This window comes from Ranitomeya variabilis, chromosome 6 (assembly GCF_051348905.1).
Source record: "Ranitomeya variabilis isolate aRanVar5 chromosome 6, aRanVar5.hap1, whole genome shotgun sequence".
Taxonomy (NCBI): Eukaryota; Metazoa; Chordata; class Amphibia; order Anura; family Dendrobatidae; genus Ranitomeya; species Ranitomeya variabilis.
The window spans coordinates 366102045-366127001 of record NC_135237.1 but is presented as its reverse complement, the minus strand read 5'-3'; the positions used below and the strand labels follow the sequence as shown (position 1 = coordinate 366127001).

General features: G+C 45.6%; 1 protein-coding gene across 9 annotated transcripts in view; it reads left to right on the top strand.

Moving 5' to 3' along the window:
* Positions 1 to 24957, top strand: part of RIPOR2 (RHO family interacting cell polarization regulator 2) — a 254439-nt gene that overhangs the window by 98790 nt on the left and 130692 nt on the right. For 7 of the 9 annotated variants that reach the window (XM_077269995.1, XM_077269990.1, XM_077269993.1 and 4 more), the window contains exon 2: positions 22619 to 22745. In XM_077269995.1, coding sequence (XP_077126110.1) covers positions 22619 to 22745 — 127 coding nt within the window. Of the gene's footprint in view, positions 1 to 19244; positions 19269 to 19529; positions 19648 to 22618; positions 22746 to 24957 lie in introns of those variants that run through there. The other 2 variants (XM_077269994.1, XM_077269992.1) reach the window with 2 other exon arrangements.

Here is a 24957-nt window from a genome sequence, read left to right as displayed (position 1 = left end):
GAAACTAGACCCCCCACGGAACTTATCTAGATGTGTTGTGAGAACTTTGAACCCCCAAGTGCTTCACTACAGTTTATAACGCAGAGCCGCGAAAATAAAAAATATATTTTTTTCCACGAAAATTATATTTTAGCCCCCACATTTTTATTTTCCCAAGGGTAACAGGAGAAATTGGACAACAAAAGTTGTTGTCCAATTTGTCCTGAGTACGCTGATACTTCATATATGGGGATAAACCACTGTTTGGGCGCACGGCAGAGCTCGGAAGGGAAGGAGCGCCGTTTGAAATGCAGACTTAGATGGATTGGTCTGCAGGTGTCATGTTGCATTTGCAGAGCCCCTGATGTACCTAAACAGTAGAAACCCCCCACAAGTGACCCCATATTGGAAACTAGACCCCCCACGGAACTTATCTAGATGTGTTGTGAGAACTTTGAACCCCCAAGTGCTTCACTACAGTTTATAACGCAGAGCCGCGAAAATAAAAAATATATTTTTTTCCACGAAAATTATATTTTAGCCCCCATGTTTTTATTTTCCCAAGGATAAGGCTGGTTTCACACTTGCGTTTTTTTTAAAAACGCATGTGTGAAAAAACGCATGTAATCGCGGTAAAACGCATGCGTTTTTTTAGACGCATGCGTTTTTATAGAAAAACACAAGAAAACAAGAAAAAACCAAAAAACCCTAACCCTACCCCTAACCCTACCCCTACCCCTAACCTGAAATACGTGGCACTGAAATACGTGGCACTGAAATACGTTTATATACGTATATACGTATATACGTATATAAGTGCCACGATATTTCAGTGGCCACGATATTTCAGTGGCCACGTATATAAGTGCCACGTATATAAGTGCCACGTATATAAGTGCCACGTATATAAGTGCCACGTATTTCATGTACATGCCACGATATTTAAGTGCCACGTATATAAGTGCCACGTATTTAAGTGCCACGTATTTAAGTGCCACGTATTTAAGTGCCATGTATTTAAGTGCCACGTATTTAAGTGCCACGTATTTAAGTGCCACGTATTTCACGTAAATGCCACGATATTTCAGTGCCACGTATTTCACTGAAATACCGTGGCACTTAAATACGTGGCACTGAAATATCGTGGCATTGAAATATCGTGGCACTGAAATACGTGGCACTGAAATACGTGGCACTGAAATACGTGGCACTGAAATACGTGGCACTGAAATACGTGGCACTGAAATACGTGGCACTGAAATACGTGGCACTGAAATACGTGGCACTGAAATACGTGGCACTATGACTGTCAGAAAATGTTCATTAAACGGTTAGGGATTAGTTTAGGGGTAGGGTTAGGGTTAGGGTTTGGATCCCTTTATCACCTTGATGGTGGTGGGTGACTTTTCAGTGTGTTCTGTTTTTTTTCTATAAAAACGCATGTGTTTTTAACGCAAACAAACGCGTTGAGATCGGACGCCATGTCGCGTTTGGAGAGCCCCTGATGTGCCTAAACAGTGAAAACTCCCCAATTCTAACTGAAACCCTAACCCCAACCCTAACCCTAGTCCTAACCCTAGCGCTACTTTCACACTAGCGTTTTTTTGCATACGTCGCAATGCGTCGTTTTGGCGAAAAAACGCATCCTGCAAAGTCATCTGCAGGATGCGTTTTTTCCCCATAGACTAACATTAGCGACGTATTGACACACGTCGCAAGCGTCGTGCGACGGTTGCGTCGTGTTGTGGCGGACAGCCGGCAGCAACAAACGTTACATGTAACTTTTTTTGTGCTGCCGGTCCACCATTTCCGACCGCGCATGCGCGGCTGGAACTCCGCCCCCACCTCCCCGCACCTCACAATGGGGCAGCGGATGCGTGGAAAAACAGCATCCGCTGCCCCCGTTGTGCGGCGCTTGCACAGTATGCGTCGGTATGTCGGGCCGACGCAGCGCGACGGCCCCGTACCGACGCTAGTGTGAAAGTAGCCTAACGGGAAAATGGAAATAAATATATTTTTTAAAATTTTATTATTTTTCCTAACTAAGGGGGTGATGAAGGGGGATGTGATTTACTTTTATAGCGTTTTTTGGGCGGATTTTTATGGTTGGCAGCCGTCACACACTAAAAGACGCTTTTTATTGCAAACAATAGTTTTTGCATCACCACATTTTGAGAGCTATAATTTTTCCATATTTTGGTCCACAGAGTCATGTGAGATCTTGTTTTTTGCGGGACGAGTTGACGTTTTTGCTGGTACCATTTTCGGGTACATGACATTTTTTGATCGCTTTTTATTCCGATTTTTGGGAGGCGGAATGAACAAAAACCAGCAATTCCTGAAATTCTTTTAGGGGGGGCGTTTATACCGTTCCGCGTTTGGTAAAAAGGATAAAGCAGTTTTATTCTTCGGGTCAGTACGATTACAGCGATAACTCATTTATATAATTTTTTTATGTTTTGGCGCTTTTACACAATAAAAACTATTTTATATAAAAAATAATTGTTTTTGCATCGCTTTATTCTGAGAGCTATAACTTTTTTATTTTTCTGCTGATGATGCTGTATGGCGGCTTTTTTTTTGCGGGACAAGATGACGTTTTCAGCGGTACCATGGTTATTTATATCCGTCTTTTTGATCGCGTGTTATTCCACTTTTTGTTTGGCGGTATGAGAATAAAGCGTTGTTTTTTGCCTCGTTTTTTTTTTTTTTTTTTTACGGTGTTCACTGAAGGGGTTAACTAGTGATATAGTTTTATAGGTGGGGTTGTTACGGACGCGGCGATACTAAATATGTGTACTTTTATTGTGTGGTGTTTTTTTTATTTAGATAAAGAAATGTATTTATGGGAATATATTTATTTTTTTTTTCTTTATTTAGGAATTTTTTTTTTTTTTTTTTTTACACATTTGGAAATTTTTTTTTTTTACTTTTTTACTTTGTCCCAGGAGGGGACATCACAGATCGGTGATCAGACCGTGTGCATAGCACTCGGTCTGATCACCGATGTGACAGGCACGTAACAGAGGCTTGCCGGCGCCTGCTATGAGGATTCTCAGCAGACGCCGGCAAGCAGGGTCATCTTATGACCCGGAAGGAGTCCCGCGGCCATCTTGGATCCGGGGACTCCTTCCAGGTCACCGGAGCAGCGCGATCTCATCGCGTTGCTCCGGTGGGAGAGCGCAGGGAGCCCCCGTCCCTGCGCGATCCCCCTCTATGCCGCTGTCACTACTGACAGCGGCATCAGAGGGGTTAAATGCCCGCGATCGGCGACAGCGCCGATCGTGGGCATTGCTGCGGGGTGTCAGCTGTCATATACAGCTGACACCCGCACCCGATCACCGCGGCGCTCAGCGTGAGACCGCGGTGATCGGGGCGCCGTACTAGTACTGCGGCTGGCACTAATGCAGTGCCGGCAGCGCCGTACTAGTACGGCGCATGTCACGAAGGGGTTAAACACCAACAAGATACAAATGTTTACGTCACATCAGTTCTTAGAAAATTAGCATGGGAAGGGAAACTAGCAGTGCTGTCAGGATGGATTCCTGGAAATACTATTACCGGTAAGACTAATTACCGTTTTCCAGGTCATCCACCTGACAGCACCATGGAGAAGTACCAAAGCAGACTACTTCCTAGGGTGGGAATACTGCCTGGAGTACCCTCCTGCCAAAACTCAATTGCGTTGACATCACGTCTAGTTTGTAATGTTTGGAGAACGTACTAAGATTTGACCAGGAAGCGGCGTTACAAATTTGCTCTGCTGAAGCCCCCCCTTTTTCTGCCCATGAGGCTGCCATTGACCTAGACGAATGTGCTCTGATATATCCCGGCGGATCCTTCCCCCCGGGCTTTATAAGCCGAAATTATTGTAGATCTAATCCATCTCGCGATTGTGGATTTAGACACCTTTCTACCCTTATTTGGGCCTCTAAACTGAACAAAAAGATTATTATCTACCCTCCAGGGTGCTGTAACCTCTAGGTACTTAAGAACTGATTCTCTAACGTCCAGGCTATGGTAAAGAGACTCCTTTTGATTTCTGGGTGACTGAAAAAAGGAAGGAAGTATGACCTCCTGATTGATATTTGATTCGGAGACCACTTTCGGGAGGAAAGCTGGGTCCAGTCTCAGATCCAATCTGTCATGAAAGACCTGTAAATATGGGTCCTGAATAGAGAGGGCCTGAAGCTCTCCTAGTCTCTTTGCCGAAGTAATGGCTACAAGAAAGGCCGTTTTTAGGGACAATTTACCTATGTCTGGATTATCCTCTGAATCAAACTGAATTTTACACAATTCATTAAGGACTAAATTTAAGTCCCATGGTGGAATAGTTTTCCTTATTAATGGTTTTAGTCTTGTAACCGCCCTGGAGAATCGACTTATCCATGGGTGAGCTGATAAAGTGCAATCATAAAAAACACTAAGGGCCGCTACTTGTACTCTTAAAGTACTAGGTCTAAGACCTGCGTTAAACCCTGCCTGTAAAAAGTCAAGGATTTTAGGTATATTAGGCCGGTCAGTATCGACTGTAGTTTCTCCACAGTAGCTGCAGAATTTTTTCCAAATTTTGGAATAGATTGAAGAGGTTACTGGCTTTCTGCTTGCTTTTAATGTAGAAATCACCTCATCTGATAAACCCTTTGCCCTTAGGACTTGCCGTTCAGGATCCAGGCTGATAGATGAAGGGTTTCTGGATTCCGGTGAAGAATGGGACCTTGAAAGAGGAGATCTGTTTTTTTGCGGAAGAATAATTGGTTTCTCCTTTGACATCTTTTTCAGTAAGGCAAACCAACTCCTCTTCGGCCAGTACGGTACCACGAGCAGGACCTTGGCTTTGTCTTCTGCAATTTTCCTGAGAGTTCTTGGTATTAGTGCAAGTGGAGGGAACGCATACAGTAGACCTTTTTCCCATGATTGGGAGAAGGCATCGACTCCCGCCGGGTTTTCCTGAGGGTTCAGCGAATAGAAGATGTTGACCTTTGCATTCTGTCTGGTTGCAAAGAGGTCTATCTTCGGGTTTCCCCAACGATGACACAAGTCTTTGAAAACCTCGTTGTTTAACTCCCATTCTGTTGCTAGAATCGTCCTTCTGCTCAGGAAGTCCGCCACTTGGTTGCTGGAACCTTCCAAGTGAACAGCAGAGATCGAGAGTACCGTCACCTCTGCCCACCTGAAGATTCGTTCCGCCAACTGTTGTAGAGCCCTGTGCCTCGGACCACCCTGATGTCGAAGGAAAGCAACTGCTGTTGTGTTGTCCGAGAGTACTTTTACATGTTTGTTCTTCACCAAGGCTTGTGCTGAAGATAGAACCTTCCAGACTGCGAGCAGTTCTCTGAAATTTGAGGACCGTGTACTGTCTTCCCGAGTCCACTGACCCTGGTAATACCTTCCCTGGATGTGACCTCCCCAGCCTTGCTGACTTGCATCCGTGGTAATTATCACCTCGGGAACATGATTCCAGGTCACTCCTTGCCTGAGATTCTTGGGATCTGTCCACCAACGTAACGAAGTCTTCACTTGGTTTGGTAGATGTATCACTTTGTCTAAGCAACCTTGTTTTCTGTCCCAGGACGAGAGAATCGCCTGTTGAAGCCGTCTGGAGTGAAATTGACTCCAATTTACACAAGGCATGCAAGCCGTCATCAGCCCCAGGATCTTCATGGCATCTCTGATGGAAATTCTGCTCTCTGTAAAAAGATGAATCTTGTCTATTATGCCTCGCAGTTTTTCTTCTGGCAGAAAAGACATTCTCACGTTTGAGTCTAGTATGACTCCGAGGAATTTTATCCTCTGTTTGGGAACTAGATCGGATTTTGCCCAATTTATGATCCATCCCAAGTTCTGCAGAGTGGAGATTACGAACTGACAGTCGGTTCTGAGTTGACTTACTGTGTCTGCCACCACTAAGAAGTCGTCCAGATACGGAACGATTATGATATTTTGATTTCTTAGGTAGGCTACTACCTCTATCATAATTTTCGTAAAGACCCTTGGGGCCGAAGCTAGACCAAACGGAAGGCAGCGAAACTGGTAATGAAGGACTTTTCCTTCTTTTTCTACTGCGAATCTCAGATATTTTTGGTGGTTTAGGCAGATAAGAACGTGGTAATACGCACTCTTTAAATCTAAGGTGCACATCACCACCCCCCTGTCCAAGAGGAGAATCGTAGATTTTAGTGACTCCATTTTGAATCGTTTGTACACAACCCATGAATTTAGGTGTTTGAGGTTTATAATGGTTCTCGACTCCCCCGAGGGCTTTATAATGGAAAATAGGCTTGAATAAAACCACTGTCCTATTTCTTGGGGAGGCACTGGGACAATTGCGGCTGTTTTTAGTAGATCCTGAATATCCACCCACATGGGAGATGAGGAAGCGAGATGGGAGCTGGAGATTAGGAATTTCCGTGGGGGAGGGGAGGAGAATTCTATTCTGTAACCCCGAGCCACTAGTTGTAACACCCATGGGCTTGTAGTGATTTTTTGCCAGCCCTCCAGAAAACTGGTTAAACGCCCCCCCCACACTGGTGGCGTCACTTCCTGTGGTAACCTGATGTTGAGCCTGAAAAGGTGGATTCTTTACTTTTAGTTTTAGCTTCTCCACCCTTTGGGTAACTCCACCTTCCTTGTTTCCCTTTCCCCCTATAGTCAGTTCTCTGATTAAACCGTGACCTCCGAAAGGGCTGAAACTTTTTGCTTTTGTCCTCTGGGAACCCCTTTTTATCATCTGACGCTTTCTCTAAAATGTCGTCTAGTACCGGCCCAAATACCCTCCCGCCTGAAAATGGGATGGCACAGAGCTTATTTTTGGAATGTACGTCCCCTGACCAATTTTTAAGCCAGATCGCTCTTCTGGCCGCATTTGTTAGGGATTGATTTCTGGCCGTAAATCTTACTGATTCTGCCGATGCGTCTGCTAGAAAATCTGTTCCCATTTTAAGAAGGGGAAGGGATTTTAATATAGCTTCCCTAGGGGTTTTAGAGGAAAGTTGCTCCGCTAGGTCATCTACCCATAAGTGCATAGACCGTGCTACTGATGTCGCCGCTATGTTTGCACGCATCACAGCTGCTGAGCTCTCCCAAGCTCTTTTTAAGAGACTGTCTGCTTTCCTATCCATAGCCTCCTTCAAGTTAGATGAGTCCTCGAAGGGTATTGCAGTTCTTTTGGAGACTCTAGCTAGAGGGATGTCTATCTTGGGGACATCCTCCCAGTCCTTGACTTCCGCTGGATCAAATGGGAGGCGTAATTTAAAGTCTTTTGGGATAATTAGGCGTTTTTCCGCCTCCTCCCACTCTTCCAGAATCATTCCGCGAATATGAGCATTAACGGGAAAGACTTTTGAGGTCTGAGCTCGTAATCCGCCGAACATCTCATCTTGTATTGAACGAGAAGTTGGCGGTTCTTCAATTTGCATGGTGTGCCTCACAGCACCTAGCAGCTCATCCGTGTCCACTGAAGAAAATAAGTATTTTTTCCCTTTCTCAGGAGGGTCTCTAAACTCGTCTTCCTCCAGATCTGAATTGGACAATGCTCCTTCAGACGTAGAGTCCGAATCCCTCATTCTCTTCCTATTATCCGACTGTGAGGGTTGAGGAGTCATTAATCCAGAGACTGACGCCTGCACCTTCTCCCTGATAATAGCCCGCATGTTAGACATGAGAGAGGCCTGCTCTTCACCCAGGATACGGTTAGTGCAGGGTTCACACAGGGGTTTTTGCCATGTCTTTTAACTTAATGGAGCATATAGGGCACTTCTTATATTTCCCCTTCTTAGCCACGGTGGCGGGGGCTACCTATAATAATAGAAACAGCCCCGTTTTAGAAGGATGTGCATGGAATCGGGAGGTAAGCATAAGCAGTCGCCCTTTTTAGGGGACTTACGTGCGCCTGATTTTCTCCCTCTATCCTGGCGGTATCCTCCATTTCGGATCATGTGCAGGATAGATCCCTACACACTCTTTTTACCTTTATACTTGAATCCTGGCGTTGGAGCGTTCGCGCTCGCCGGCATGCCCCGGAAGTGCTCCGCCTCCACCATAGAGACGGAGACGCCGACCCCGCCCTCCGCGACCCGGAAGAGGCTATGCCGCTACAGCGCTCCAGTGATGCGGTGAGCCCCTGGGCCGCCTGCCTGTTCACAGGAGCGGACCCGGGAACGTTCGGGCGGCGTGCACGGTCAAGAGCCCCCGGAGGAACCGACCGGCGATCCCAGGAGCAGCGCTGCACTGGGTAAACTGAGGGACCCTGTGTCGGGTTTCAGCACATGGGGTCTTGTAGTGGGAAGGGTAAATAAGGGCCTAAACCCCCCGATCCACACTCCCCAAACGGAGCCTGCCGGAGCTCGTAGTTCCTATCCAAAGTGGGACAGGAAAAACACTGATGATTTGTAAGGGGAGGGTCCTTTTATGCTCGTGGTTTCCTGTCCCACTGTGGATAAGAAGACAACCTCCATGGTGCTGTCAGGATGGATTCCTGGAAATACTATTACCGGTAAGACTAATTACCGTTTTTGTAATAGTAGCTCCTCTCTCCGTTTCATTGATGTAGCAATGCCACTTGAAATTAACCCTCCTCTTTGGGACAGGCGAAACATCAGGTTCTTCCACTCCTTTAAGAAAATACCTGGAGTTAAGTCCTCTGCTTGTAATTTTTTAGTCACTGTAAATGGGTGCTCTAGCAATTTTTCCAGCTCAGTCACCTGATTCCACTGACTTTCTAGCGTCAGTTGAGGGTTAGCGATGTCTACAAGAAAGGTTTTCAGTTCAACCAAGTGCTGAATCATTAAGAAAGTACTGCCTCATCGTGTGGCTTGATCAATAATTGCCCCTTTTCCAGCACGTCTCTTCAAAATTGAGTCAACTTTAGGGGTTCTGGCAACAGTAGCCAATTTTCTCATCTTGCCAATCAGTGCAGTAGCATGTCCTTCTTGCAGACTGTCTCTTATAGCCAGCTGTAGCGTATGCACAACACAGCGCATGTGATGAATGAAAGAACGTATTGACACAGTTTCAACAAGATCATCTAAACTATCATGTTGCTGTTCATCTGAAGCAACTTCAGTTTGCTCCTCAGTTACAATACTGTGTTCCTCTATTTCAAACATTTCTGTTTCTGTGGACCCAGAATGTTCTCCTAGCTGCTGGTCACATCATTGCTCTCATTCATTAGCTTAATAGTACTTATCATATTTGAAGCATTGTCAGTTACGACAGAAAGAACTTGCTCTTTTTTAAGTTCATAGTCTTGCAGAACCTTTTCCACCAAGACCTGGAGAAACTCCCTGGTGTGATGAGCTTTGGTGTCTTTTACTGCCAATGTCTTGGTAACTATTTCATTTTTGTCAAAACAAATCGGACATTGATGGCAAAATAGTTCACTCTGTGACGTGTGCAGGCATCCATTTTTTTAGAAACAGAAAGCGTCCCTTGAGAGTTTTTTTAAAGGGAACCTGTCACCCCGTTTTTTCAAGATGAGATAAAAATAGCGTTAAATTGGGGCAGAGCTGTGCTTTACATTAGTGTATTTTTTGTGCCTTTATTCCCCACCTATGCTGCCGAAATACCTTTGTAAAGTCGCCGTTTACGTGCGCAGATGGTAGTGCTCGGCTTCCCGGGGCTTCAGGAAAATGGCCGCGGGATGCCGCGCGTGCGCAGATGGAGATCGCGGCGGCCATTTTCCTGAAGCCGAGATGCGGACTCTGCTTCAGGAAAATGGCCACCGCGATCTCCATCTGCGCATCCCGCGGCCATTTTCCTGAAGCCCCGGGAAGCCGAGCACTACCATCTGCGCACGTGCGGCCTCAGGAAGATGGCCGCGCCCACCGATAAACCGCTGAATAGCGCAGATCGCGCCCTTTTCCTTCAGCTGCGCAGTGGATTCGCCTGTTGGGCATGCGCACACCACTACGCCACCAACGGAAAGATGAGAAAGATCTGGGGGAGAAACAGCAATGTCACCACGCCCATATGACCAGACCAGCGTGAGTGACAGCCCAAAACGGCGACTTTACAAAGGTATTTCGGCAGCATAGGTGGGGAATAAAGGCACAAAAAATACACTAATGTAAAGCACAGCTCTGCCCCTATTTAACGCTTTTTTTATCTCATCTTGAAAAAACGGGGTGACAGGTTCCCTTTAAGTTCTTCCTTTTGTTTAAAAGCTTCTTCGATTACTAATTTTCGAATACTCTCTCTCTCCAGAGACACACCAAGCTTGCGAGCCATTTCCCCATTCAGACACATAAAAGCTGGTCGTGAAAATAATGAAATAGGCACACTATCCTTTACAACAAGCTCTATGATCTGTTTTTTAAATGTATCTACTGTCATTGTCACAGTAACTTTGTCACTGACAAACTATCTTGCAACTGATGGCTGCAAAGTTCTCTGCTCCTTTGTTTGGTTGGAAGAGCTGGGCACTGGTTCATTGGTTTGGATGCAGTCTTTCTCATCCACTGCTTTCAGTACTTCTGGATGAAAGCGCTGTAAATGTCTCTTTAGATTAGAAGCTCTCGTAGGAGCATTTTAATCTTTGCCTGAATATGCACTGATCTTGGCTTCACAGCATTTGTTTTCGTCTGGATTATTTGTCATACGCTGACAGACATAATCTTGAGTGATGGTGAAATGTTCAAATACAGCTGATTTAATGTGACGCTTCTTTGACATTCTCAGGTTTTTAATTCTGCATTCACAATCCAAATGACAATTGTTTTTCCTAAAAACAATTGTACAAAATTATTGCCAGGCCGTACAACTGATATAGTGGTCAGTAATACTGTTATTCCTCATGTACTCACAGTAAATGATGCAAAGTTTGTTGAAAGGATAATACTTCTTACAGTCTTCCTTTTCTGAGTAGCAGCTGTGAGATGCTTGGAAGACGCACAACTAGTAAACATCTAGTCTAGAGGAGGAGCTTTACTACTAAGAATTTGCAACACATTTTCACTTTCAGTTTCATACATTGTAAGTAGGGGGGTTGGGGCAGCATGAGGTTAACCAAGTATAAGATTAGAAAAGGGCAGTGGAGAACAGTGACACACAAGAAGTAAGAAATGTCTCTATCTCCAGCAGAACTGCTCATCACTGTTGTTCATAGTTTGATAGAACATATATATTTGAGTAACATTTATAAAATTCATATGAAAGTTCAATTATGAAATATTAATACATTTTTTTTAAGCTGGAGTCGGTACATTTCTTCCGACTCCAACCAAAACTAACTCCGACTCCACGACTCCGACTCCACAGCCCTGGCAAGCATGGTGCCTAGTGCTGCCGGCGCTGTACGGCCTGACTGCTGCTGCTGACAGGTGCCGGTCTGTGCAAGACCCCAGCCTGGGAGCCGGCGGGACATGTACGTGTAGGAGGGGACGGCGGCACTATGGTGGAAGAACTGTTCTGTAAAGTTGTCTCCATTATTATTAAATGCCGGGACTGTGAGGAGAGGTAAGAAGGTGTGGGATGAGGACACCCACCTGTATATATGCTGCAGGACCTGGACGGTCACACGTTAGATGGCATGTGCCCAGTGATGGGCATCTATAGGTACAGTGTGTGCCCAGGGCTGTGCAATGTACTACGTGGGCTGTGCAATGTACTACGTGGGCTGTGCGATGTACTACGTGGGCTGTGCGATGTACTACGTGGGCTGTGCGATATACTACGTGGGCTGTGCGATATACTACGTGGGCTGTGCGATATACTACGTGGGCTGTTCAATATACGTGGGCTGTTCAGTATACTACGTGGGCTGTGCAATAGGCTGTGCAATTACATACATATTCTAGAATACCCGATGCATTAGAATTGGGCTACCATCTAGTATATATATAATTTCGTCTAAGGTGTACTTCCGTCCGTTTGTCTGTAACGGAAATCCCGCGTCGCTGATTGGTCGAGGCTGGCGAATTGGCCCCTCCTGTTGTGAATTAGACTTTTTTGGCTCCCTCTTGTGGTCACTAGTGATATGACTCTGGGATTGTCTTTCCTCAGTTTGGCACCCACCTGGGTCGTTAGTCCAGGGGTGTTACTATATAAACTTCCTGGTTTCTCAGTCCAGTGCCTGGCATCGTTGTAATCAGTTCCTTTCTGTTTGCTCCTGTCTGCTGGTCTTGGATCTTGCAAAATTAAGCTAAGTCCTGCTTCCTTGTTTTTTGGTTATTTGCATTGCTCTTATTTTTTGTCCAGCTTGTACTAAATGTGATTCCTGATTTTGCTGGAAGCTCTAGGGGGCTGGTGTTCTCCCCACAGGCCGTTAGACGGTTCGGGGGTTCTTGAATATCCAGCGTGGAAATTTTGATAGGGTTTTTGCTGACCATATAAGTCATCTTACTATATTCTGCTATTAGTCAGTGGGCCTCTCTTTGCTAAATATCTAGTTCATTCTTACGTTTGTCTTTTCTCCTTACCTCACCGTTATTATTTGTTGGGGGCTTGTATCCAACTTTTGGGGTCTTTTCTCTGGAGGCAAGAAAGGTCTATCTTTTCCCTTCTAGGGTTAGTTAGTTCTCCGGCTGGCGCGAGACGTCTAGAACCAACGTAGGCACGTTCCCCGGCTGCTGCTATTTGTGATGCTAGGATTAGATATATGGTCAGCCCAGTTACCACTGCCCTATGATCTGGTTTTTTGTGTTTGCAGACTTGGTATGTACTTTTGAGACCCTCTGCCATTGGGGTCATAACAGTATGCCAGGCCAAGGTTGAATGTTTAATGCATTGCAGAAGTGGGATTACAAGAAAGGAAAGTCTGAGTTTTTTTTTTTTTTTTCTTTCCTCTCTTTTTTCCTCCCCTTTACCTCTGAGTGGCTTGTGCTTGCTGCAGACATGAATGTCCAGACTTTGATTACAAGTGTGGATCAGCTTGCTGCTCGTGTGCAGGGCATACAAGATTTTGTTACCAGTAGTCCAATGTCTGAACCTAAAATACCTATTCCTGAACTGTTCTCTGGAGACCGATTTAAGTTTAGGAATTTCAGGAATAATTGTAAATTGTTTCTTTCTCTGAGACCCCGTTCATCTGGAGACTCAGCTCAGCAAGTAAAAATTGTTATCTCTTTCTTACGGGGCGACCCTCAGGATTGGGCCTTCTCGCTAGCGCCAGGAGATCCGGCATTGGCAAATATTGATGCGTTTTTTCTGGCGCTCGGATTGCTTTACGAGGAACCCAATCTTGAAATTCAGGCAGAAAAGGCCTTGCTGGCTATTTCTCAGGGCCAGGATGAAGCTGAAGTGTATTGCCAAAAATTTCGGAAATGGTCCGTGCTTACTCAGTGGAATGAGTGTGCTCTGGCCGCAAATTTCAGAAATGGCCTTTCTGAAGCCATTAAGAATGTGATGGTGGGTTTCTCCATTCCTACAGGTCTGAATGATTCCATGGCGCTGGCTATTCAAATTGACCGGCGTTTGCGGGAGCGCAAAGCCGCGAATCCTCTGGTGGTGTTGTCTGAACAAACACCTGATTTGGTGCAATGTGGTAGAATTCAGACTAGAAATGAACGGAAAAATCATAGACGTCAGAATGGGTTGTGTTTTTACTGTGGTGATTCTACACATGTTATATCAGCATGCTCTAAACGCCTAACTAGGGTTGTTAGTCCTGTCGCCATTGGTAATTTGCAACCTAAATTTATTTTGTCTGTGACTTTAATTTGCTCATTGTCCTCCTACCCTGTTATGGCGTTTGTGGATTCAGGTGCTGCCCTGAGTCTTATGGATCTGTCGTTTGCCAAGCGCTGTGGTTTTGTTCTTGAGCCGTTGGTAAATCCTATCCCTCTTAGAGGTATTGATGCTACGCCATTGGCGGAAAATAAACCGCAGTTTTGGACACAGGTAACCATGTGCATGACTCCTGAACATCGGGAGGTGATTCGTTTTCTTGTTCTGCATAAAATGCATGATTTGGTCGTTTTGGGTCTGCCATGGTTACAGACCCATAATCCAGTCTTGGATTGGAAGGCAATGTCTGTGTCAAGTTGGGGCTGTCAGGGAATTCATGGTGATTCCCCGCCGGTGTCTATTGCTTCCTCTACTCCTTCGGAAGTTCCTGAGTATTTGTCTGATTACCAGGATGTATTCAGCGAGTCCAGGTCCAGTGCTCTTCCTCCTCATAGGGACTGTGATTGCGCTATAGATTTGATTCCAGGTAGTAAATTTCCTAAGGGAAGATTATTTAATCTGTCTGTACCTGAGCATACCGCAATGCGTTCGTATATCAAGGAATCTCTGGAGAAGGGGCATATCCGTCCATCCTCTTCTCCTCTTGGTGCGGGATTCTTTTTTTGTGGCCAAGAAGGACGGATCTTTGAGACCTTGTATTGACTATCGGCTTCTGAATAAAATCACTGTTAAATTTCAGTATCCTTTGCCTCTGTTGTCGGACTTGTTTGCCCGGATTAAAGGTGCCAAGTGGTTCACCAAGATAGATCTTCGTGGTGCGTACAACCTTGTGCGCATTAAGCAAGGAGATGAATGGAAAACTGCATTTAATACGCCCGAAGGTCATTTTGAGTACTTGGTGATGCCTTTCGGGCTCTCTAATGCTCCTTCAGTGTTTCAGTCCTTTATGCATGATATTTTCCGGAAGTATCTGGATAAATTTATGATTGTTTATCTGGATGATATTCTGTTTTTTTCTGATGATTGGGACTCGCATGTAGAGCAGGTCAGGATGGTGTTTCAGGTTTTGCGTGAGAATGCTTTGTTTGTTAAGGGCTCAAAGTGTCTCTTTGGAGTACAGAAGGTTCCCTTTTTGGGTTTTATTTTTTCCCCTTCTGCGGTGGAGATGGACCCAGTCAAGGTCCGAGCTATTCATGATTGGACTCAACCCACGTCAGTTAAGAGTCTTCAGAAGTTCTTGGGTTTTGCTAACTTCTACCGTCGTTTTATCGCTAATTTTTCTAGCGTTGTTAAACCTTTGACAGATATGACCAAGAAAGGTTCTGATGTTGCTAACTGGGCTCCTGCAGCCGTGGAAGCCTTTCAAGAGTTGAAGCGCCGGTTTACTTCGGCGCCTGTTTTGTGCCAGCCTGATGTCTCACTTCCCTTTCAGGTTGAAGTGGATGCTTCTGAGATTGGGGCAGGGGCCGTTTTGTCGCAGAGAGGCCCTGGTTGCTCTGTAATGAGACCATGTGCTTTTTTCTCTAGGAAGTTTTCGCCTGCTGAGCGGAATTATGATGTTGGCAATCGGGAGTTGTTAGCCATGAAGTGGGCATTTGAGGAGTGGCGTCATTGGCTCGAGGGTGCTAAGCATCGTGTGGTGGTCTTGACTGATCACAAAAATCTGATGTATCTCGAGTCTGCTAAACGCCTGAATCCTAGACAGGCCCGCTTGTCATTATTTTTCTCCCGTTTTGACTTTGTGGTCTCGTATTTACCAGGTTCAAAGAATGTGAAGGCTGATGCTCTTTCAAGGAGCTTTGTGCCTGACTCTCCTGGAGTCGCAGAACCAGTTGGTATTCTCAAAGAGGGAGTTATCCTATCAGCCATTTCTCTGGATTTGCGACGTGTGTTGCAGAGATTTCAGGCTGGTAGACCTGACTCTTGTCCACCTGACAGACTGTTTGTTCCAGATAAGTGGACCAGCAGAGTCATTTCCGAGGTTCATTCCTCGGTGTTGGCAGGGCATCCGGGAATTTTTGGCACCAGAGATCTGGTGGCTAGGTCCTTTTGGTGGCCTTCCTTGTCACGGGATATGCGGTCATTTGTGCAGTCCTGTGGGACTTGTGCTCGAGCTAAGCCTTGCTGTTCTCGTGCCAGCGGGTTGCTCTTGCCCTTGCCTGTCCCGAAGAGGCCTTGGACACACATTCCATGGATTTCATTTCAGATCTTCCGGTGTCTCAGGGCATGTCTGTCATCTGGGTGGTATGTGATCGCTTTTCCAAGATGGTCCATTTGGTATCTTTGCCTAAGCTGCCTTCCTCTTCCGATCTGGTTCCTTTGTTCTTTCAGAATGTGGTTCGTTTACACGGCATTCCTGAGAATATTGTGTCTGACAGAGGATCCCAGTTTGTTTCCAGGTTCTGGCGATCCTTTTGTGCTAAGATGGGCATTGATTTGTCGTTTTCGTCTGCCTTTCATCCTCAGACTAATGGACAAACGGAGCGAACTAATCAGACTCTGGAGGCTTATTTGAGGTGTTTTGTTTCTGCAGATCAGGATGATTGGGTGACCTTCTTGCCGTTGGCTGAGTTTGCCCTTAATAATCGGGCTAGGTCCGCTACTTTGGTTTCGCCATTTTTTTGCAACTCTGGTTTCCATCCTCGTTTTTCCTCGGGACATGTGGAGCCTTCTGACTGTCCTGGGGTAGATTCCGTGGTGGATAGGTTGCAGCGGATCTGGAATCATGTGGTGGACAACTTGAAGTTGTCACAGGAGAAGGCTCAGCGTTTTGCCAACCGCCGCCGCGGTGTGGGTCCCCGACTTCGTGTTGGGGATTTGGTATGGCTGTCTTCTCGATTTGTTCCTATGAAGGTCTCCTCTCCTAAATTTAAGCCTCGCTTCATCGGTCCTTACAAGATATTGGAAATCCTTAATCCTGTGTCCTTTCGCTTGGATCTTCCGGTGTCGTTTGCCATTCACAACGTGTTCCATAGGTCTTTGTTGCGGCGGTACGTTGTACCTGTGGTTCCTTCTGTTGAGCCTCCTGCTCTGGTGTTGGTTGAGGGCGAGTTGGAGTACGTGGTGGAGAAGATCTTGGATTCTCGTCTCTCCAGACGGAGGCTTCAGTATCTGGTCAAGTGGAAGGGCTATGGTCAGGAGGATAATTCCTGGGTGGTTGCCTCTGATGTGCATGCGGCCGATTTAGTTCGTGCCTTTCACGCTGCTCATCCTGATCGCCCTGGTGGTCTTGGTGAGGGTTCGGTGACCCCTCCTTAAAGGGGGGGTACTGTTGTGAATTAGACTTTTTTGGCTCCCTCTTGTGGTCACTAGTGATATGACTCTGGGATTGTCTTTCCTCAGTTTGGCACCCACCTGGGTCGTTAGTCCAGGGGTGTTGCTATATAAACTTCCTGGATTCTCAGTCCAGTGCCTGGCATCGTTGTAATCAGTTCCTTTGTTTGCTCCTGTCTGCTGGTCCTGGATCTTGCAAAATTAAGCTAAGTCTTGCTTCCTTGTTTTTTGGTTATTTGCATTGCTATTATTTTTTGTCCAGATTGTACTAAATGTGATTCCTGATTCTGCTGGAAGCTCTAGGGGGCTGGTGTTCTCCCCCCGGGCCGTTAGACGGTTCGGGGGTTCTTGAATATCCAGCGTGGAAATTTTGATAGGGTTTTTGCTGACCGTATATGTCATCTTACTATATTCTGCTATTAGTCAGTGGGCCTCTCTTTGCTAAATATCTAGTTCATTCTTACGTTTGTCTTTTCTCCTTACCTCACCGTTATTATTTGTTGGGGGCTTGTATCCAACTTTTGGGGTCTTTTCTCTGGAGGCAAGAAAGGTCTATCTTTTCCCTTCTAGGGTTAGTTAGTTCTCCGGCTGGCGCGAGACGTCTAGAACCAACGTAGGCACGTTCCCCGGCTGCTGCTATTTGTGATGCTAGGATTAGATATATGGTCAGCCCAGTTACCACTGCCCTATGAGCTGGTTTTTTGTGTTTGCAGACTTGGTATGTACTTTTGAGACCCTCTGCCATTGGGGTCATAACACCCTCCCTACTCTCCTCCAGTCAGTGCCCCCTCCCTACTCCCCTCCAGTCAGTGCCAGTGTGTCGCCCCATCCCGGACCAACTTTTTACTATTGATGCTGCCTATGCAGCATCAATAGTAAAAAGATATAATGTTAAAAATAATTTAAAAAAAAAAAAAAATATTGTGCTATTCTCACCTTCCGACGTCCACCAATGCGCGCGATGCTGCCGCCAGCTTCCGTTCCCAGTGATGCATTTCGCAATGCATCACTGGGAACGGAATCTGACGGCAGCATCGCGCGCATCAGGACAGCTTCGTTGGATGCCGGAAGGTGAGTATATAACTACTAGATGGTGGCCCGATTCTAATGCATCGGGTATTCTAGAATATGTATGTAGTTTATTTATGAAGTTTTCAGAATAATGCAATTTATACACAGGATACGGTCAGCCGGGCACGACCAATTAGCGAAGCGTGGTTCAAATTCCATGCCAATTCGCGGCCGGACTGCGCCTGTCGCTGATTGGTCACACCCGCCCGGCCGGCAACGAACAATCAGTGAAGCCAGGGCCGGCTCCAGGTTTTTGAGGGCCCTGGGCGAAAGTCTCAGTGGGCCCCCCTCTTTAACACCACGATTCATGATGCACAGATACAGCAGAGAAATATACCACAGCCAAGTAGCATATAAAATACGGTATATTATATTGTGGTAGAGCTGCTCACACGGCTGCACATGGAGGTAGACACAGGTACACTGAGGCTTTAAGAACTTCCTTTGGTTTATTGTTGGCAGCATAAACCAGGGTGTAGTAAAGAAAATACAGCCCTCTGGGCAAAACAGGAAAACAAAACAAAATAGTGGCAGAACAAACAGTCCTTCTGTGAGCGGGGTTCCTCCCGTTCACGGATGACAGAACACACACAATTCAAGATCAATATTCCATGCAGCACTCTCCTGCAGTGCTTCTTCTTCTCCAGTTGAACACACTGAACGCTGAAAGTTCTTTTCTTCAGCCATTTAAGCCCAGACCATGTTGACTCCTCAACCATGTGACTGATCACATGAATGTGACCTCACCAAGGTCCTGTCAGCACACAGTTGTGCTAGCTCTGTAGGTAGCTCTGTAGGTGGAGATAAGGGGGGGGACTCCCACCCCCGCTCTATTAATGTTTCCCTAAAAACCAGCCCATAACTTAACCCTCGCAATACTTACTGTGCTGGAGGAAATAAAACTCTGGATTTTATATCACTGACTCGTACGTAGGGAAGCATATCTCCTCTCTAAAATAAAAAATATATATCTCTTTAGATCCTTTTTTTTTTTTTCTTTTTTTTTACTTTTATTTACGGAGGTAGAAATTAGATTTTCCTCTTTAAATTTTCTTCATTGACAGGGCAGCACTTGGACGTAGTGTATCTATCTTCTCTCCCACAACAACTACTGGGAGAGGCATAGCCCAAGTGCTGCCATATTTGCAAATATTGGGGGTGTTTGATCACTGTGATAGACCCCATCACAGTAATACAAAACCATCAGGCAATAAGAAAAATCCCAGCGGTTGCCAAGTGCAAGGAGGCAGATCTTGGCGGGTGCACTGCGCATGCGTCTGCCATTTTCTTTCTGCATATGAAGTTGGGGGATCACGGATAAGGTACCATGGTGGTGTCGGGGAGCCAATTTCTTTCTTCCTTGATAAGTTTAAGTTAAATCATATCCGAGGAGAGAGAAATAAATTTTAAATCAGACTTTTTTTTGTGATCGCTGTTATTCGGTGAAGAATAACGAAGATCACATGACCAGGGGTGCTGCAAAAGCTGGCCCTGATCATGTTCTCCAGGGTCTCAGCTACCCCCAGTAGCTGAGACCACAGAGATTTTTCGATGCTGGGGTGCGTTATACCCTTATTTCTCAGCGCCGCTAAATATCATCGCTTAAGAATAAGTCCAAGGCCCCTTAACTGCCGCTGTTTAAAAGGCGTACTGGTGGTCGTTAAGCGGTTGTGCTTTGATTGCCCAGGTGAACAAAAGTTGGTAAGCCAGATCTCCAACTCCTCCATTTGACTCCGACCCCACAACACTACCTCACTACTGAGCAAGTACACGAAGTGCAGCACAGATTCATCTTGACTGAAAGCCCAGATCCTTAGATCAGGAAGAGAACAGACCTTTATAGAACATTTCATAACTTTCCCAAATTATTAGGGTATGTTTCCATGGGGCGTATTCATTCAGTATTTGCTGCGGATTGGACGCTGCGTACAGCCGCAGCGTCCAATCCTCAGCGTCCAGATGTTACAGCACAGTGGAGGGGATTTTATGAAATCCCGTCTCCACTATGCGTGCAGGGCCGCATCCGGCTTCCCTGCGTATCCTGACATGCAGTGCGTCTTTACCGACCGTGGCATGTCTATTTATTTTGCGTAGACGCTCCGTCTCCACAAGATAAATAACCTGGTCTATGAATCCGATGCAGTGATTCCGCATGTGTTCAGTGAACACATCCGGAATCACCACACGTACAACTGGGGGAGGCACTTTGGGCGGAGCGGGGTATCCGCTGCCTCCAAAGCGCCGCCAATATGCCCCATGGAAACATAGCCTTATGAAAAATTACAGCACATCCTGCACTGAACTACTGTACCCAATTTATTATATATTGTCCATTTTATTCCGACTCCACCAAAATGAAATCCGACTCCACAGCCCTGGTAAGATGGCTGCTCGACAGGTCCTTGAGGGGAGATATGAATCATCAAGGTTGGTAGCCTTGGTGATGTAAGATCAGAAAAGTAGGTACCAGCATATATATAGTGCAGAAAGAGTTAATAGGGCATATCAGGGCCGGATTACGAGCAGTTGAAAGATGGGTGGGACTGACTGCTCAACTGTCCCCCACCCTGGGCATGATACCGCAGATAAAAAGGAGACCAGTTGTCTTAGACTACTTTCTCACTAGCGTTGTTTGGCCTCCGTCGCAATGCGTCGTTTTGGAGAAAAAACGCACCCTGCAAAAGTGCTTGCAGGATGCGTTTTTTGTCCATTGACTTGCATTAGCGACGCATTGCGACACGTCGCATCCGTCGTGCGACCGATGCGTCGTGTTTTGGCGGACTGTCGGCACAAAAAAACGCTACATGTAACGTTTTTTTGTGCGACGTGTCCGCCATTTCCGACCGCGCATGCGTGGCCGGAACTCCGCCCCCTCCTCCCCGGACCTTACAATGGGGCAGCGGATGCGTTGAAAAACTGCATCCGCTGCCCCCGTTGTGCGGCGCTTTCAACGCTAGCGTCGTTGCGTCGGCACGTCGCATTGCGACGTGCAGTGCACGACGCTAGTGTGAAAGTAGCCTTATTCAGGTTTTGTGTGTGGAGGTGTACATATCTCCAGTGTTGTTTGCCTTTGCTAAAGACTAAAGAGCTAGACACTAACTCGAGCAGTCGAAACCTCACTACTGTATGGACCATTTACTTTTTGTGCCAGAAAAGGCTGCTTTTTTGTTTTGTTATCCTGAGCGGTTTATGGAGTTTTATTAAAGCAACCTTGGCGTTTTACTGAAACCGCTTCCCATGTCTACCTCAAACCGCAACCGAGTGATTAAAGACTTGTGTTTTTGCTGCATTTTTTCAAAGGCAAATTTTAAGCTCCGTTTTACAGTACCAGCAAAAGCTATGAGATTTGAGAAATCTCATTCACACATTTTTTTTTGTGACTGAATTGAAAATTGCTGCGTTTTTGATAACTGCAGCATGTCAATTCTTTCAGCGCATTTGCAGCATTTTTTTTTCGCCCGTAGAAAGTAATTAGTAATTGCAAACAAACACAGGTATCAGGTTTTGCTACCTTTTTTTGGTGCAAAAACCTTACTAAGTTGCATATTGTTTTTTGGGGGGCACTAAACTTTATCAGCATGCACAAGACACAATAAAAACACAGCAAAATTTGCTCTTTGTAAGTAGCTTCTTTACAGCTTTGCAATGTGTGAACATGGCCTAACAGTCCCCTGATTTTAGTTCTAGTGGTGTACGCCCAGTTGGGTAAAGGGAAAATTTGCATACTGGGTATTCTTTCTTATCTTGGGGTATAAGGCTACTTTCACACTAGCGTCGTGCACTGCACGTCGCTATGCGTCGTTTTGTAGAAAAAACGCATCCCACAAAAGTGCTTGCAGGATGCGTTTTTTCTCCATAGACTTGCATTAGCGACGCAGTTCAACGCATTGCCACACGTCGCGACTGTTGCGTCGGTCCGTCGACACCAAAGAACGTTGCATGTAACGTTTTTTGGTGCGTCGAGACAGTCTTTTCCGACCGCGCATGCGCGGCCGGAACTCCGCCCCCGCCTCCCCGCACACCACAATGGGGCAGCGGATGCGTTGAAAAACAGCATCCGCTGCCCCCGTGATGCAGCGCTTTCACTGCTTGCGTCGGTACGTCGCAACGACGCAATTCGTCGTGCGTCGTACGACGCTAGTGTGAAAGTAGCCTTAGTTTCAAATGGAGGGGCACAGAAAGAAATCTGTTCCATAAGTGGAGCAGCTGCAATTGACGAGGAACTTGGTTTTAAATAAAATAAATAAATCCAGTGCAATATCCCCTTTTTAATGAAATGAATATCATTCATTTCATTGGAATAACCTACGGTATTTCCAAATTTTACATATTTCTTTTGTTCTCTGGAATTTTTGGCTTCACATTTGTTTGTAGCGTAACATGCCAAGTTTGCTTAATGCAATGTTGCTGTAGTAGATGCTATTTACCAGCTATAGAAATAAAGATCCAAAGACTGCCTTAATATATATCATCTCATTTAGCTGTAATAATCACAGAACAGTGTTTCTGCTTGAACTCATTTGCCCCCCTAATGTAGAAAGTCATCACTTGCCTTAAATCATCGTGGCTCAGATTTCACTTATCAGATGTAATTACACAGAACACTTCTTATTGTGTTCGTTTTACACAGACTGTGCATTAAATAAAGTCTGCTTTTTTTTTTTCCTCTTAGAGTTATCTTTTCGAAGTCCTGACATCATGTCTGTAGGCTCTCAGACATTTCCTCCAGGAGGGCCTAATGGGATTCTTCGAAGTCAGTCATTTGCTGGTTTTAGTGGTATTCCAGAAAGGAGATCTAGGTAAGTCACAATATGCAGCTGCTGCAGGCAAAATGTTTACTTTTTGTCTGACTCCCTGAACTCTCTGTCCTATCTTCTGGTGCTTACTTGTGAATATTGCTCTACAGATATTCGGTTTTGTTATTTAAAAAGAAAAGACACCAATATTCATTTTTTTTTTTTTTTTTATAACCCCAAAGAAAAAAAAATTGAGTATTCCAGGTTATCTTTAGCCAGACCCTGACAAAATAGGCTGACACTTCTTATTTTGTGTAGCACACTAGTCAGCTTTTCCAATATGAAGGCCCAGTTCATCAAGACCAGCAATGTTTGTCGTTAGTTATGCTACAGCTAGTCATGAATTAGACAAGCTATGGCGTTTTGTTCCCATCACATCCCTGCCCCAACTCTGGCATTTTGACAAAACTGGCATAACCACGCTAAAAGTCACTATTTTTGAGAAACTCTGTGTTGTGTAAAAATGTTGCAAATCTTCAAAACGATTCATGCAAGAAATCCTGCGTACATGCTTTGATGAGTTGGGTGGCCTACAGTTAGGTCCAGAAATGTTTGGACAATGACGCAAGTTTTGGCATTTTAATGGATTACCAGAACATATTCAAAATACAGTTTTGATTATAATCAATAAGGGCTTAAGGGGAACCTGTCAGGAGGATTGAGCACAGTAACCTACAGACAGTGTTAGGTTGGTGCCGTTATACTGATTAAAATGATACCTTAGTTAATAATCAGTATATAAAATAGGGGGGCAGGCCACTGAGGTATCAGTGACCTGTCATAAGCCATCAATCTAAATAGCTAAGCAGAGCACCACATAAAGATCGCCCTGGCCCGGAGCATGATAATCTCATTAACTCAGAACTGAACATAAAGATTAAACAACAACCACAAAACATCAATCAAGGTATAATTTTAATCAGTATAGCGGTGCCAACCTGACACTGTAGGTTACTCAGCACAATCCTGCTGACCGGTTCCCTTTAAAGTACAAGTTTGCTTTAATTTGAGGATATTCACATCCTAATTGGAGTAAGGGTTTAGGAATTACAGCTCTTTAATATGTATTTGCCTCTTTTTAACCCCTTTCCGATATCTGGTGTAATACGCATATGTCTGACTCCCCCCGGTTTGTTGCAGGTTCCGGCGCTGAGGCCACACCTTTCCGGGCACATGTCAGCTGATATATAACAGCTGACATGTGCCCGCAACAGTCGCAGGTGGAATCGCGATCAACAAACGGCTGTTAACTAGTTAAATTTCTGACAGTGGCATTTAACTCTCGCTTCCGGCAAGCATGCCGGAAATCCCGGCAATCTGTGACCTCGTCACGTGATCTCGGGTCACCTATGGGTTGGCATGATAAGTAGAGGTCTCCAGCAGACCTCTATGGTTGTCACTGCCTGATTGCTATGAGCGCCGCCCGGTAGTCAGCGCTCATAGCAAGTGAGCAATTCTGCTACATAGAGGCGATCTGATCACCTCCTGTATGTAGCAGAGCCGATCAGATTATGGCAGCTTCTAGTCTCCCATGCAAAAAGTAAAAAAAAAAGTTCAAATCCCCCCCCCCCTCCTTTTGCCCCATTCAATATAGAATAAAATGTTCATTTTCAATAATTACTTTTGAGCCCCTGAAATGAGGAGGCTTTGTAGAAAAATGATTGCAATTCCTAAACATTTCACAGGACATTTTTGGTCAGCCCCTTTAGTTAACCCCTTCCTGACATGCGCCGTATATATACGGCATTGCGGGAGCTGTTTTCCCAAACTGCCATACACGTATGGTGCTGCAATCGCACGGGCTCACGCTGAGCGCCGCTAGGATCAGGTGCAGGTGTAAGCTCTGTGTGAGAGCGGATACCCTGTAGCAACGCCCACGATCGGAGCTAGATATATAACCCCTCTGATGCCGCTGTCAGTGGTGACCACAAGAAGCATCGCAGAGGGAGTGAGCTCCCTCTCTGCTTTTATAAGCGCAACACAATGCGATTGCGTTGTCAATGGTCTCTATGGTGACCCCGAAAAGCAAAATGGCCTCGGGTTCCTTCAGGGTCCTGCACTGAAGGTGGCTTGTAAAGAGCAGGAGCTGACAGGTCTCCCTGCCTGTCAGACGCTGCTCTGATGTCCTGCAGTGTGGAAGCATTGCAGAGTTTCAGATCAGCGATCTGTCACTATTCAGTTGAGGTCCGATCCTTGGACCATGTAAAAAAAAAAA